Source organism: Anolis carolinensis, chromosome 5 (assembly GCF_035594765.1).
Source record: "Anolis carolinensis isolate JA03-04 chromosome 5, rAnoCar3.1.pri, whole genome shotgun sequence".
NCBI lineage: Eukaryota > Metazoa > Chordata > Lepidosauria > Squamata > Dactyloidae > Anolis > Anolis carolinensis.
In genome coordinates, this window is record NC_085845.1 from 96,462,642 (window position 1) to 96,479,216 (window position 16,575).

The window sequence follows — 16,575 nt, forward strand, 5'->3', positions numbered from 1 at the left end:
TCTCTAAACAGATGCTCCTTTCTGTTCTTGTTCCATTTTCACTCCCAAGTAGTGCTTTACATAGGAGGAAGAGAGAGAGAAAACAAAGCTGACCTTCTGATATTTGCAAATGTCAGCTGAGAACGTTTTGGGGAAGGGCAGGAAGAAAGTTCATTAAATACTTCATCAGGAGATGCAATGGTGAATCTGCCAGCATTTCCACATACAACAGTGGTTCCCAACCTGTGCTCCATGGACCACCAGTAGTCCCCAAGAACTAAAATATGGTCCGTGGCCTCACCGTTACTACACCGTTGTAACAAGAGCGACTGGTCTTGCAAAACCCACTTACAATGCTGAGGCAACGGGGATGTCGGAAGGGAAGAGGCTGACTACCCAAAAAAAGCGTGACAAGCCTCCTGACTGCTGCTTGTCCTCTTCTTCCCTCTCCCTGAGCGGAGCCGTTCCATGTGGCACCCAAAAGTGGGGGTGCCTTGGTGTCTTTATTTTTAGGCCTGTTCCTGGGGTTATTTGGGGTGCTGATTCAGAAAATTGCATGGGATAGATCACTTCCACTCTAGATTACGAAATGTAGTTTTCTGTGGGCAAGCAGGTGGTGAGTACTGGATGGCATATGTTCTGTATCAGAAACTTGAGCTGATGTGGTCTATCCAATGCAGTTTTCTGAATCAGCACCCCAAATAACCAAACTGAATCAAAAGTTGACTGAAAACCGATTTGTAACCCTTTTGGTACAAATGTTGGAGAGTGGTTCCTGGTCAAAGTGGTCCCTGGTCAAGTGGTTCTTGGTCAAAAAAAGGTTGGGAACCATTGACATACATGATCACTATTTAGTTATTAATGCTAAACTGGTATCCTTTATTTCTCTTCTAAAAGAGAAGCTTTTATTGTTGCACCATTTCCTTTTGGCTTTAACATAAATTTGCACAAATATCACATTACATCATAACATAAGTAGGGAACAAAGTAAAGCTGCATTCCTGCTTCTAGTTACTCACTACACATAGATCCCATTAATGGCCATGGTTCTTAATTCAGAATAAGCATACTGCTCCCTTGACTAATCAGATGGATAATCCTAGTCAATTAAGGATCACGTGGCCAATGTGATGCTGTTATATCCTATCAGACTTAACTATATGCATATTTAGGACAGAGTGATATTACAGAAAGGACAATACACGGATTAATACTTTTGAATGTTAGCCAGCATGCTGGATGATATTCTGAAAAATCATTGAAGAGGAAAAGATGTTTTTTAAATACGGCCAAAAATATTTTAAAAGCAGGAAAAACATTCAGCCTACTCCTGATTTGGTATGACTTGTTCTGAAACTTTACAATACTTCAGATTTTAACACAATAATGTATATAAATTAGACACTTGGGATTTAGTCAAAAGAACAGCTATTTAAAAATTCAGCCAGAAAGAATAAAGAATAATTAAATCTAGTCCAGCAGAGCACATAACAGCAACCTTGAGTGATTTTTGTATCATTCCATGGGTATTCGAAACCTCATTTTGTGAAACTTCTGTACACTTTTAATTTATAGACACAGAAGAAAATCAGGCAGATTGTTTTATACCAGTTCACAATTCAATTCCATGCCTTTGCATGAATGCAAAAGTATAAACGTTACTGTAGAAGATTAAATTAATCAAAGAAAGCTGATAATCTTCATGTAACCAAATTACACTAGCACTGTTTTGGTTCTACTGCTCTCTGCTAAGTACTGCTCCAAATATAGGTTTAGAGTTTTCATCATAATATTTCTGGCTATACTCTTGTGGGTTATTTCATGAAACAAGTCATCACCTGAAGGCAAATCAACGCAGCTGTAATCACAAGCTCAAAAGCAAAAATGAGTCTTTTTGTATAGGAAAAGATTCTGGAAGGCTATGTGTCTAGTAAAATGTTGTAATATAGGATGTTTATAAAGAATTATTCTCACTGTGTCAAGCATTAGAAAGGCCTTCTTGAGGGAGGTATAGGCATCCTGGATATGTTCATGCAGTTTTATGAGAATTCGGTCACTAGCCACATCTTCATCCAATTTTCTGCTTCTGCAGGGGGAAAATAATGAATTCTCATCCAAAATTTCCAGTAGCAGCCACAGAATCAAGAAGCTGGATAAAACTGCAAGGGCCATCCAGTCCATTTCAGAACTCCACAACTCAATTTTAATCCAATAAAAGTGAAAGAGTTGTAGCTCAGCAGTAGAGCATGTGTTTTGAGCTCAGAAATTCACTAGTTCAATCCAAACAAAACTAAAAAATTCTTTTATCTGAAAACTCAAGAGAATGGTTGCCTACCAACAACGTAGTTAAATAAGAACCAGTGATCTTACTCAGTAGACATTGCTGATTAATACTGTATGAAAAAATAGATGGTGATTCCTCAGTGGTGAATCAAAAGCCGACAGATGGAATATCTACTGCAATACTGTGGGAATAGAGAAAACAGAAAGGCAGCTCTGTTCAGAAAAATGGGACTACTGGATGAGAAGGACCCTGTGGTTGAAGGCATAGTAGAGTTGCAGTTACAGACACTAGCCCACAGATCCTCCTAGTAGGACTACAAAAATGGTTTCAGAAACATAATAGTAATAATAAAACTTTATTTATAGGCCGCCCTATCTCTTCAGGGGGACTCAGAAACATTTCAGTGGAAATCATTACATCCAAGCATAATATTTAAAAATGTTATGGATGTTTATAGAAGTCCAAAATATGTTTACCAAAACAAAACATGAAGAATTTTTCGATGAAAAATCAGAAACTAGGGGAAATATTTGGTCTGGTTAAGAAGTAGTACAGTGAGCCATCACACCCTGGCTGGAATTCTGCATGAACAAAGTTATCTGTCCTAGAATGTATTATAGGATGCCTTGCAAATGAGAGTTTCATAATAAAGCGCACAGGCCAGTAGATAGTGTTCTGAAAATCATTATAGCAAAGGTTCTTGGGAGCAGGTGACAGAAAAGCCTGTACCACATTGTTTCTTCGTTTTGTAGACATCACATGTTAGGTGAACTCTTATTATGTTTCCAATATATACTCTGAAATGTAAAATATCAGAACAACAGGTAATTTCCTAAGACACATATAATAAAAGTATTACTCTGCCTTGATTTCTGGTGGAATTCTGCCAAACAATGTGTAAACCGCACCATGCAGTGTAGACTGTGGAAGGACTTTTTATTGAAATCATAGGCTAAGACCATTGGCCATAAAGTGCAATCTCTCTCTTACCTGCCTTGTTTTCTTGTAGTAGAGGCTTGGCTCATATCAAATATCAAGGGTTCTTGAAACGTATCTAAAAATCTTTCCCAAGCCATATTCTTGGAAATTTTTATTCCAAATCTGATCAACAAAACAACAAATTAATGTTTTAAAGTGCTGTATTTGACTGAATTCAAAGCTATAGCTGTATTAGTCTGGAACTGTAGCAACTTTGAGACTAACTTAGAAAAAGAAGTTGTAGCATAAGCTTTTATCAACTTGGTCTACATCCCCAGAGGCATGGAGTGAACTAGTACCTAGGAACATGACTGTATGAATAGCCATAGAAGTGCAAAACATGTCTTTGTTTGGTAAGATTACCTACAATTGATCAAAATTGATGTTTGAACGTGAGGTAGATTCAACAAAGTGGGGCCTGTGTCGACACTTTGATTTCTAATGCAGGCTAGCAGTAGAGCTCCAAGACAGCAAAACAGCCAGAACTGCAATGAGACTATCTTGGTGAAGGAGATGCTACAGCTGATATATCAGCCTGAACAGATGAAAAGTGCTCCGTTCTGTGGATATTACCTGTGTATTCATATTAGGAGGTGAATCTAATAGTATCCCAAACTATGAAGCTGTTCCTTAAGTAGAAGTGTGCTTCGGTCCCATAATAATGCCTACAGAAACAACTGAACCATTAACAAAAAGCAGTTGTTATGTCTGCAGTAAGCTTCTGATTTATTAGCCTGAGTTCAAAACTTCCTCTGTCTCATCTGATTCTGATTCTAGACAGCTCTTAATAGCTGTTATATGTAGCTGCTGGATACCATAGACGCCAGAACAGAATCCTCTCAGGTACAATGAAAAAAAATTATAATAGAATCATAATAATAACTTTATAATAATCACTTTATTCTTATACCCCACCCCATCTCCCCAAAGGGACTCGGGGCGGCTTACATGGGGCCAAGCTCAGACACAACAATATAAAAGCAAATGCAAAACAATAAAACAGATCAATCAGCAATAAAACATCAACAATGATAAAAACAGTCATAAAAAGTCACATACAAAAATAAAAATAATCATAGAGTTGGAAGAGATCTTGTGGCCCATCCGGTCCAAACCTTGCCAAGAAGCAGGAAAATGCACTCAAAGCACCCCTAACAGATGGCCATTCAGCCTCTGTTTAAAATCCCCAGCACCAAATTCTATGGAGCAGTAGCTCTCAAATTGTGCTCTGTGGAGCCCTTAGGACTCTGTGAAGCAAACTGAGAGGCTCCATGCTTTCCTCCTCCCCCTCCAAGCATGTGTGTGGCTGCGCCAGCTATCCCTCCTCCCTTTTTCCTCCTATCTTCATCCCAGGTTACTATGAGATCTGAGATCTGGGAAAGTCAAAATTTCTTGGGGAAAGTCAACAGTATTGTTCTTTTTTTGCCACTCATGATTATCAGTTCTCAAAGAGTGTCACCCAGATAGTTTCAGGGCCCAACAGAGACCTGAAATTGGATTGAAATGGGTGTAGACCAGGGATGGGAAACCTCTATCTCGTGAATATAGTTCAGCCAAGGTATCTTGCCCATATAACTCATGTCTGCATGTGATGGACTTCTACTTTAATCTCATTCTTGGAGCTATCCTAGAAAGAAACCACCTTGCTAGTTCAAATCATGAATTCCATTCTTGGCCTTTCTTCTCTTCCTTTCTTTTTTCTTGTGGGCAACAGAGAAGAGGGCAATACTACTGTCAGAGGCGGTTCAACCACCAGGCCAACTAGGCAGTTGCCTGTGGCGCCATCTTGTTGGGGGCGCCATCGAGGCAACTCCTGTCTCCTGCGGCCTGCCTCCGCAAGGTATTGAACTGCCTTTTCTGTTGATTTGTCGTAAAACATGATGTTTTAGTGCTTAATTTGTAATTTGATGTTTAATAGGCTTTTCCTTAATCCCTCCTTATTATCAAACATTTTCGCTTATCCAACGCTTTTATTTTTCAGTGATTGGTTCGCCTACACTTGAAAAATACCTAGGGCCGGCTCTGACTACTGGCTACTCTCAGTTGGCTTGAAAGTGTGGGCTTCATTCCAGTTCTCTCTTTTTCCCATCGAGTGCGAGGAGGAGGAGGAGGAGGAGGAGGAGGAGGAGAATCAAGACTGAAACTTCATCTAGCATTTGCAAATGCCAGCATAGAGTATCTGGCTTTGTTCCCCCTCTACTTTTCCCAGTTTTAGATGACATTTTAAAGAACAACTTTTGAATCACTTCCTCCTTCCCCACATAGGAATGCAGGAGGGAAAACAAATATTTTGCAAATGATGACTGAAAGTGCTTCATTCCTCCCTCCATTTCACCCAACAATTTCTAAAACCATGTAGCTGTATATCTGTCACCAGGTATAGTGTCTAAAGGGGACAGACCCTCTAACCCAATGGTTCTCAACCTGTGGGGCCCCAGGTGTTCTGGCCTACAACTCCCAGAAATCCCAGTCAGTTTACCAGCTGTTAGGATTTCTGGGAGTTGAAGACCAAAACATCTGGGGACCCACAGGTTGAGAACCACTGCTCTAACCTTTGCACCTAACTAAATAGTAACCAACCTGAGTGAAATGTGCCCTGTAAAAAGGAAATTATGATCATTTGGTTTTAAAGACCAAGAGTAAACAAATTCAGTGGTGAAAGGACACACAATGGGCAAGCGAAAGCTTTGTATAATCAATACCATTCTTAAATATATGCATGCAATATAAGGCCCTCCTCCAGTGATCATATACAATTCCAGATTTTATGCAATGAAAATGTCAAGAAAGAGACAGAATAAAATGTTGATAGATAAATATTACACTGATATAATAAATATTACAAATGCTTCACCACGTAAAAAGTGAGACATATATAAAAGCAGGGTGCCAGTATGTTGAACGCCTTTGTAGCATCGGGCAAAACATAATTTAAATCTTTCCCAAAGGATTATTTTTTAATTCCAAGAAAGCTAGCTGTTTGTTTCATTCCACCATCACATCATTGAGGAGGGTCTTTGTACTGAATTCATAGCACTGCAACTTTGGAATTACATTATTTAAGCACTATCGCCTGAATGTATATAGCAGTTGCAGCAAAGACATTTCTGTTTATACCATCATTAAAATGACAATGTACCTTCTTATGCTTAGATGGAGGAAAAGCCCCCCCCCCCCATGGAAAACTGCAAGAAAATAAAATCACCATTTTGTCTTTAGATTTAAGAGCATAAAGAAAAAGTGGCAACAGCACAGTATGTCACGACCCAGGCTACAGAGCACCAATAACCATACGCAGAGGCCAGATTCTAACTAATATCTTTATTAAGGAAATATTTAAGGTTAATAAAAACAAATGTAAAAGTTAGTTCAGAAGCGGACCTTTCAGGAAAGGTCAAAATTAGTCCAAAAAAGCAATGTCCAATAAGAAATATTATGGTCCAAAGTTGTAATCCAATAACCGAAACACTCACTTTGCCAGGCAAAGTGAGGGGAGATGACAAGGTCCTTTAGTCCATAAACTTGAGCAAGGCCAGGAAATAACTTGATACTTGAAACAAGGCTTAAAACGTGGAACAAGGTAACTAGGAACAAGAACAAGGTCCGTGGAATAACTTGATAAAATCCGTGGAACAAGGCAAGGATTGGTCCTGGGAAACAAGGCAAAGTCCGTAGATAAACAAAGGCTGGGAAGCAAGGCGAAGGCTGGATAGCAAGGCAAGGCTTGAGCAGGAGCGAGGCTTGAATCGGAGCGCGCTGTCCAGACACAACTCGCTCCGTAGGCTGACGAAATTGACTCCGCGAAGATACTCCGTGGGTAAAACACCTAAATAGAGTCTAACTTTCCCACCGAAGCAGTACTCTGGGAATCAGAAACGAAAGCTAAACTCTGAGACCAGATGTTAAACTCCTTAAAGATTCTCACGAGAAGCAGTCTTAATTGGCTACATTCTTAGCTGCAATTCTTGCACTCCTGCGCGAAGCTGAATCCAAACTTCTCTGTTGTTTACAAAACTCCCGGCGCAAGAACACGGGAGAAGTAGGTTCTGGGCTTGTTTGACATACTTCTGGGAGACAACTTTCTTGCAGGTGCAAGGTTCCCAGATCTGCCTGGGAAAGATCTGGCTGAGAGGAATCCAGTTCAGACTGGGAAGGTAAAAAACCCAAGTTTTCATCTTCATCAGGAATTACAATGTCCTGAGCAGGACTACAAGGCCCATGGGTCATCACACTATCCCCCTCCTCAAGGCCCCTCCCAAACTGGGGCCCTCTCCCCGAGGCGCGAGGTCGCGGCTTGGCGGGATAGGTCTGATGAAAGCGACGGGTTAGCTCAGGAGCATGGACTGTGGAGGCGTCTTCCCAAGAGCGTTCCTCAGGGCCAAAACCCACCCAGTCAATGAGATATTGTAGGCGGCGGCGGTGAAAGCGAGAATCCAAAATGTCCTCAACCTCGAACTCCTCCTCCCCATTCATCAAAACAGGAGGGGGGGCCGGTTGGTCTGTATCAGGTCGCACACCATCCGCCGGAAGGAGCAGGGAACGGTGAAACACTGGGTGAATGCGCATTGAACGCGGAAGTTGGAGTTTGAAAGTCACGGGGTTTAATTGCGCCACCACTGGATAGGGGCCAATGAAACGGGCATCTAACTTCCGGCAAGGGTGGTGGGAGGGCAGAAAGCGAGTGGACAGGAAAACCCGATCTCCTACCTTGATTTCGGGGCCCGGCTGGCGATGTTTGTCGGCGTGGCGTTTATAGTCCTCCTTGGCTTGGTCCAGTTGCTGGAGCAAAAGTTGTTGCACCGCTGTGAGTTCCTGCAGCCAATCCTCTGCTGCGGGAACTTCTGAAGTTTCAATGACAGGGGGAAAGAAACGTGGGTGGAAGCCGTAGTTTGCAAAGAACGGCGTTTCTTTTGTAGAAGCTTGAACTCCATTGTTGTAGGCAAACTCAGACAGTGGTAACAGAGAAGCCCAATTGTCCTGTTGGTAGTTTACATAACAGCGAAGATACTGCTCCAAGGTGGCATTGGTGCGCTCCGTTTGCCCATCTGTTTGAGGATGATGAGCTGAAGATAAACGAGAGTCTATGCCCAATAGTTCTTGTAGTGCCTTCCAAAAACGAGAGGTGAATTGGGAACCACGGTCTGTGACTAAACTCTTGGGCAATCCATGTAGTCTGAAAACATGTTGAAGGAATAGATCTGCAGTCTCTTTGGCCGTGGGGAGACCTTCACAGGGTATGAAATGGGCTAACTTGGTGAAAAGGTCCACCACCACTAGGATCGTGGTGAATCCACAGGAAGGTGGTAGGTCAGTGATGAAATCCGCAGAAATTATTTCCCATGGGCGAGATGGGGTAGGAAGGGGATGTAGAAGCCCTGAGGGTTTCTCCCTTCTTATCTTGGAGCGCTGGCATACTGGGCAGGTGTTGACATATTTTTCCACATCTTTGCGGATCTTGGGCCACCAAAAATCCCTTAGGATCAGATGCATGGTTTTAAATAGTCCGAAATGCCCTGCTGGTTTGCAGTCATGACACAGACGAAGCGCTTTTTCCCTGCCCGGTCCGGGTGGGATATAAACATGATTTCTATAGCAAAGCAGTCCATCTTTAAGCGAAAAGGGAAAATGCAGACCTTGACGAAGTTGGTCCTGCGCCCAGGCATCTGCTTGCTGACTAGCCCTGATTTCTTGAGCACAGATGGGTCCTGGAGTAGAGGAAGTTGAACCAATGGGAGTGGATTTGGTGTTCCCCACTGTGAGCGTGGCAAAGTTCTCGGGTTGTAGTAGTTGGGATTCAAAGGTCTCCTTGCGTCCTGCAGCGTATTCCGGTTTACGTGACAGGGCGTCTGCTTGCTTGGTTTGGGCTGGGGTCACATAATGGATCTGGAAGTTGAAACGTTCAAAGAATAAAGCCCAACGTTGCTGCCTCTGATTTAGTTTGCGGGCAGTTCTTAGATGTTCTAGATTACGATGATCAGTGTGGACTTCAATGGGAAATTTGGCCCCTTCTAGCCAATGTCTCCAAGTTTCAAAGGCTGCCTTTATGGCCAGTAGTTCTTTTTCCCAAATGGTGTAATTCCTCTCTGGTGTGGTTAGTTGACGAGAGTAAAAGGCACAGGGATGGAGGTGATCTCCCACCGGTTGTAAGAGTACAGCCCCAATTGCCACATCAGAGGCGTCCGCTTGCACCACAAAAGGGGTTCCAGGATTTGGGTGCTGTAGAATTGGCTGGGAGGTGAATAGTTTCTTTAGTTGCTGGAACCCTTTCTCTGCTTGATCAGTCCAGCGGAAAGGCTGCTTTCCACGGATGCAGCTAGTGATGGGGTCGGACCAGCGGGCAAAATCTGGAATGAACTTGCGGTAGTAGTTCGCGAACCCCAAGAAACGCTGCACCTCTTTCTTGTTAGTTGGCGCCCGCCATTCCAATACTGCTGAAACCTTGGCTGGATCCATGGAAAGCCCTAGAGGCGAGATGCGGTAACCAAGGAAATCTACCTCTTGTAGATCAAAGGCGCATTTTTCCAGCTTGGCATAAAGTCCATGATCCCGCAATCGTTGTAACACCATTTTGACGTGGTTCTCATGTTCTGATTGTGATCTAGAAAACACCAAAAAATCGTCCAGGTAGATTATCAAGAACCTGTCTAGATAGTCCTGAAAAATGTCATTGACAAAATGCTGGAACGTTGCGGGAGCTCCGCATAAACCGAAATTCATAACTCGGGACTCGAATAATCCGAATTTGGTCTGGAAGGCGGTCTTCCACTCGTCCCCTTCCCTGATGCGAACTAAGTTGTAAGCCCCCCGAAGATCCAGCTTGGTGTAAACCTTGGCTCCTCGAAGCCGATCCAGTAGATCCGAGATTAAGGGCAGGGGATAGCTGTTCCGCTTGTTGATATTGTTCAATGCTCTGTAGTCCACCACCAAGCGTAGTTCCCCTGACTTCTTCTTCACAAACATCACTGGGGAGGCGGCTGGGGATTGAGAGGGTCTGATGAATCCCTTGCGAAGGTTTGTCTCTAGGAATTCCCTGAGAGCTTCTTGCTCTGGTTCAGTCAGGGAGTAGAGATGCCCTCGCGGGATCGGGGCCCCCTCCACCAAGTCAATGGCACAGTCATAAGGTCTATGTGGGGGTAATTTTTCGGCTTCTTTCTCATAGAATACATCCCAATACTCGGAGTACTTCTTTGGCAAGGTGATGATGGGCTCGGTGTCTGTGGCATGGCAGACCTTGGCTACGAGGCAATGGTTTTGGCAGTACGGTGAAGCAAACTGCAGTTCTCTGTTAGACCAGGAGATGTTAGGGTCGTGGAGAGTCAGCCATGGAATTCCCAAAATCACAGGGAAATGGGGGACCTCGGTAACAAAGAAGGAAATCTCTTCCATATGTTCCCTTATCCACATCCTGGTGGGTTCCGACCACTGACTTACGGGGCCCGTCTTGAGGGGGCGGCCGTCTATGGCTTGCACCACACGGGCATTCTTGAAATCATGATATTGTAATCCCAGAGAGTCGGCATACTCTCTATCAATGAAATTGTTGGTAGCTCCAGAGTCTATCATGGCGTGGATCATGACGGGTCCCCTTTTTGCTGACCATAATGTGACCCCGAGAAGGAACAGGACCCCGGTTGGCGGCTCTTGAATGGATTTTTTGACCGGGTTGGCGAGCCTCTCTACACCCGGTCGTTGGCTTCCCCCGCCGGCTGTGTGCCAGTCGGCTCAGACGCCTTCGTCTCCGTGGAGGACGCCGCCGCAAGACGGGCGGCCGGCTTCCCTTTGGCTGGGCACTCTCTGGCGAAGTGGCCCCCGTTCCCGCAGTACCAACAGAGGTTTAAGCGTTGACGACGGGCCTTCTCGGCGGCATCTAGTCTGGGACGCACATTGCCCAACTGCATCGGCACCTCCTCGCCTCCTCTGGGGTATGGGGTTGGCGGTGGGGGTCTCCACACTGGACGTGGCTGAACGCTGGCGGGAGCGGGGGGTTTTGCCCCGGCTCTACTGCCCTGGCCTCGAACCCACTGTTTCCTGTTGGCAATCATGACTTCAGCCCGTAAACATTGATCAATGAGTGCCTCGAGGGTCTGGGGAGGATCCACCTTGGAGATTTCTTCCAGCATTTCAATGTTGAGACCCTCCCGGAATTGTCCTCTGAGGGCTACATCGTTCCAGCCGGTGTTGTGGGCCAGCACTCGGAACTCGGCTATATACTGAGACATAGGTCTGTCTCCTTGGAAAAGGCGACGGAGTTTGTGACCGGCTGCCTCCAAATTGTCCTCGATTCCCCAAGTCTCCTTGAGGTGGTCCAAGAAGTGTTGCGCTGATCTTAGGTGTGGAGAGGCTTGGTCGAACAGTGCCGTCGCCCAATTGGCCGCTGGCCCGTCTAGAAGACTGTAAACCCACGCCACTTTGATGTCTTCTTGGGGAAACTCGGCATCACGGGCCTCTAGATAAGCTTGACATTGGCGACGGAAAACATGAACCTTAGAAGCTTCTCCAGTAAACTTGGTAGGCAACGCCATGGCCGGGAGGCGGATTCCGCGCTCCCGCAAGCCCTTTATTTCTCCATCCTGGGCGTTGAGTCTGTCGCGGATGCGATCCACTTCGTCCTTGCTGATGGTGTAGCTCAGTGGCTGCCCACCGGGCACGGTTCCGGTAGACATTCTGGCCGAGGTTAATTGGTGCTTAGGGTGGCGGAGTCAAACTGTCACGACCCAGGCTACAGAGCACCAATAACCATACGCAGAGGCCAGATTCTAACTAATATCTTTATTAAGGAAATATTTAAGGTTAATAAAAACAAATGTAAAAGTTAGTTCAGAAGCGGACCTTTCAGGAAAGGTCAAAATTAGTCCAAAAAAGCAATGTCCAATAAGAAATATTATGGTCCAAAGTTGTAATCCAATAACCGAAACACTCACTTTGCCAGGCAAAGTGAGGGGAGATGACAAGGTCCTTTAGTCCATAAACTTGAGCAAGGCCAGGAAATAACTTGATACTTGAAACAAGGCTTAAAACGTGGAACAAGGTAACTAGGAACAAGAACAAGGTCCGTGGAATAACTTGATAAAATCCGTGGAACAAGGCAAGGATTGGTCCTGGGAAACAAGGCAAAGTCCGTAGATAAACAAAGGCTGGGAAGCAAGGCGAAGGCTGGATAGCAAGGCAAGGCTTGAGCAGGAGCGAGGCTTGAATCGGAGCGCGCTGTCCAGACACAACTCGCTCCGTAGGCTGACGAAATTGACTCCGCGAAGATACTCCGTGGGTAAAACACCTAAATAGAGTCTAACTTTCCCACCGAAGCAGTACTCTGGGAATCAGAAACGAAAGCTAAACTCTGAGACCAGATGTTAAACTCCTTAAAGATTCTCACGAGAAGCAGTCTTAATTGGCTACATTCTTAGCTGCAATTCTTGCACTCCTGCGCGAAGCTGAATCCAAACTTCTCTGTTGTTTACAAAACTCCCGGCGCAAGAACACGGGAGAAGTAGGTTCTGGGCTTGTTTGACATACTTCTGGGAGACAACTTTCTTGCAGGTGCAAGGTTCCCAGATCTGCCTGGGAAAGATCTGGCTGAGAGGAATCCAGTTCAGACTGGGAAGGTAAAAAACCCAAGTTTTCATCTTCATCAGGAATTACAATGTCCTGAGCAGGACTACAAGGCCCATGGGTCATCACACAGTAGCAGCAACGTTTTTTGAAAACCAGTAATTGATCACCCATTACAACTGGTGGAGAATTTCTTGAAGCCATTTATGATTTATTTGGTGACTGTACTATGTAATAAGGTCATGGCAGTTCAGATTCTCTCTCAAAACTCACTAGTATGAAATGTTTATTAGCAGTGAGCCATTTAAACTTCAGAGGGCCTCAAAATGTGCACAGCTCATTTTTTATTTCTAAAACCCCATCTAAACTGACACATCCTATCTTATTGAACTATTAACTATTTTTATTTCATTCCATTTCTTGTTTGTACCCCACTTTACCTTCCCAAAGGAAGGCCAAAGTAGCTAATATTGTATCCATTTTTAATTCTTATTATTTATTAAACATGTTAAAGTCCTTATCAAGGGCCCCAGGATAGATTATAAAATAAAATGCGTAGATTATAAGATAACAGTATTTTCCTGCCCTCCATCCTGGCCCATCCATGTATTCCAATTGCGTCAAAACTGAACAACAAATATTTTGTAAATATTTAAGTGCTGCAACCAAATTTGGTATATATGATGAAACCTAACTACCATAAAGGCAGAAAATCCTATCTGATTTTAGAAGTTAAGACAGGTGAATTATGATTCATACTTGGATGGAACACTGTCAACAAAGAGCAAATTTCATGGAAGGAACTTTCAAAAAAACCCCTCTGAGTATTCCTTCTTAAGAAAGCCTGATGAAATTCACGGGGTTGCTATGATTAGACATATAACGAAGCCATATACTGAGACACATCTAATGAGGAATATTTACATATTTTGTTGGACCAGCAAAGGACAACAAGCTTCAAAAGAACAGCAACCTCATCACAAAGACTATGTAAAAACAGCTTTTAATTCTATACAAAATGTATAAATTATGCCAGTGTTATTCTACATTATGAATATAACTTCCTCAAAAGGATGATAGAAGAGGTCCAAAGAAAAATAGCATGGTACTTACCTGTTCATCAGCTCTTGAAATACATCAGCCCGTATTGGAAACACAAAGGTGTTAAGAACAGATTTTAAATATTCCAAAGAAACAAATCCGCTCCGTCCAACATCATAAGCTCTGAAAGCTTTCACAATATTCTGATATGCCGAATGCAGCTGCAAAGAATACAGTGTTTTCCTCTTAAGATTATCATGTTTATGAGGCTTTTTAGATGATAATTATATATATATTTAAAACCCTCAAATCCCCCTCTATTAGATATGGTCATAAGGCTCCCTTGCATTTTCTATCATGAAATGTTACTGATAACCTCACTTGACTACAATCTTCCCCAATACAGAGATTCAAGTGACAGAAGCACAAGCACCATAAGCAAAGAGATTACTGAAAATCATACACTGGGAACATCACACTTATTATTTCTGGTGAATAATAGGTCCAGCAGCAGAATCTATAAATTGTGACACTAGTATCACCTGATGTTAAACTATATCAGTTTTCAGTGGTACTGTACCCAGTATCCACATATGTATGTGTGTCTACTCCATTTGTTCTCCCTTAGTGAAGGAAAGAGTTCACCTTTTCACGAAAACTCTTTGCAGTGGCATCTAGATGGCGTTTTGTCAAATTATATTCAGGTGTCATAGGCGGGGGTAATTTTGATTCAGGTATCATTTTTTCTGACAACTCATCATTCAGTTTCTGGTCTGTTAAGGAAAGCTACAGATTAGCAAAATTGCTATTAGCAGTATTCTTTATTAGTAGTCAGTAACAGTAAAACCCCTTTAAAGCATTAAAATAAGTTTTGTACAACTAACTGCAAGGCACATACCCAGAGGAAGCAGAACAAAATGCAATGAAACAAACAAAACAAATCACACACAATTTCCTGGGATCGAAATATCATACGCGTATTGCTTACAGAAGTTTTGGCTCTGCAGAGACCTGATCCTATATATACATTTTGAGATCTTCTGAGAAGGCCCTTTACTCTCACAGCTACATTTGGTGGAAACACAAAAGATCTTAGATGTTGTCCCCAGCTCAATAATTCCCTGCCCAGAGAAAATAAACTGACATTCTCTTTAATAATAATAATAATAATAATAATAATAATAATAATAATAATAATAATAATAATAATAATAATAAATATTATTTTATTTTTGTACCCCGCCACCATCTCCCCAGAGGGACTCGGGGCGGCTTACAGATATAAAACCAGCATACAGTATACAACATACAGTAATATCAAATACAAAAACACACAAATAAATTTAAAAGGCATTAAAAATCACAATCATTATAAAACACATGAAAAACACAGCAATAAAAACATAAAATGAGCTGGGCAAAGTGCACTGAGTGGAACTTGTAAACAAGAAGGAAGTTAAGGTGCTACAAGGTCATGGGAAGAGCCTTAAACTGGGGTGAACTCTGAGGCTATGTCAAGGAGTTAATTTTTTTTATTTTCTTTCCACAAGCAGGTAAAATCACTTTTATTCTAGCGAGCCATGAATTGCTCTCTGTTTTTGTGTGGATTTTTTTTTCCTTTTCAGCTCAGGGCCCATCCAGATAAACCTTCAAACTGAGACCTGTCTCAGTTTTACTGAAGATGTCCAAACGATGCCTCCAGTAAAACCGAAATACATACAGTAGATTCTTGGTTATCCGAGATAAGGGGGCGGGCCCAATCTCGGATAACCAAACTCCTTGGATAAGGCGAGGGCTCGCTGAGCGACGTCTCCCCGGATCTCCTTCGGCCAGGCCCTTGCTGGAGGAAAGAGTTTCCTCCAGCAAGGGCCTGGCCGAGGAAAACCCGCAGCACGGATCTCCCTCGGCCAGTCCCTCTAGCAGGCCCTCGCCCCTTGGGAAGCAGCCCATGAGTGAAGCAGCAATCATGGGACGCTTCCGGGACGCTTCCTCCTCCCTCTCCCTCTCTCGAGCTTCCTTCGCTCGAGAGAAGGAAAGGTAGGGGCGCTCCCGGCAGTGCCTTAGATGATACGGAGGCTCGGTTAACTGGGGCTTGGTTAACCAAGACTCTACTGTAGTTAAATACCCCATTAGATCTGGGTCTTTCAGAACTACGTGGGTTAAGTCCCCATTGCCATCTCGCACCTTTTGGGCTCCTGAGTCAACCAGCGGTTAACCTGGGAGGGCATGGAGCCAGCCCATTTACCACCCAAATTTACCCAAGGTGCCTGTCTGCATGCTCAGACCCCTCCGACTAAAGATCCTGGTGCATCAAAATGACATGTCAGAAGGTTGGTGGAGGAGGGAAATCTGTCCTCTTCCCACCCCAACATCCTAACCTGTAATTTTTGTTGGAAATCATCCTGGACTACTTAAGTCTAAATGTAGTTAGATAGATGATAGAGTTAGATTGAGGGAATCCTTTCCCTGTTTCCAAAGTATGCCTAGACAGGCTTTACTGTGTTTCACTCTATCCTGTTTACGTCACATCCTTTCCTTTGAAGTTAGTAGAAATGTGAATCTCCAGGGACAATAACTTCTCATTGGTCAGAATGTCTTTTATGGCCCCAATAAACTGGACCATGAGGTTGGAACCATTTTGGTTCTCTCTTCTCCCTTTGTTCTTCAAGCTAACAACACGTCCTGCCATCTCTCCTGGCAAGATGTAACTATTTAGATGTTTGTTATTTTTCCTTTCTTATTTT

The 16,575-nt window shown here is 43.4% G+C and overlaps 1 protein-coding gene across 1 annotated transcript in view; it reads right to left on the bottom strand.

Annotated features, from left to right (window-relative positions):
- Window positions 1-16,575, bottom strand: part of efcab6 (EF-hand calcium binding domain 6) — a 191,402-nt gene that overhangs the window by 135,425 nt on the left and 39,402 nt on the right. The window contains exons 8-11 of the mRNA XM_062981881.1: window positions 14,477-14,604; window positions 13,904-14,052; window positions 3,254-3,364; window positions 1,954-2,065 (exon numbers count right to left, since the gene is read on the bottom strand). Coding sequence (XP_062837951.1) covers window positions 1,954-2,065; window positions 3,254-3,364; window positions 13,904-14,052; window positions 14,477-14,604 — 500 coding nt within the window. The remainder of the gene's footprint in view (window positions 1-1,953; window positions 2,066-3,253; window positions 3,365-13,903; window positions 14,053-14,476; window positions 14,605-16,575) is intronic.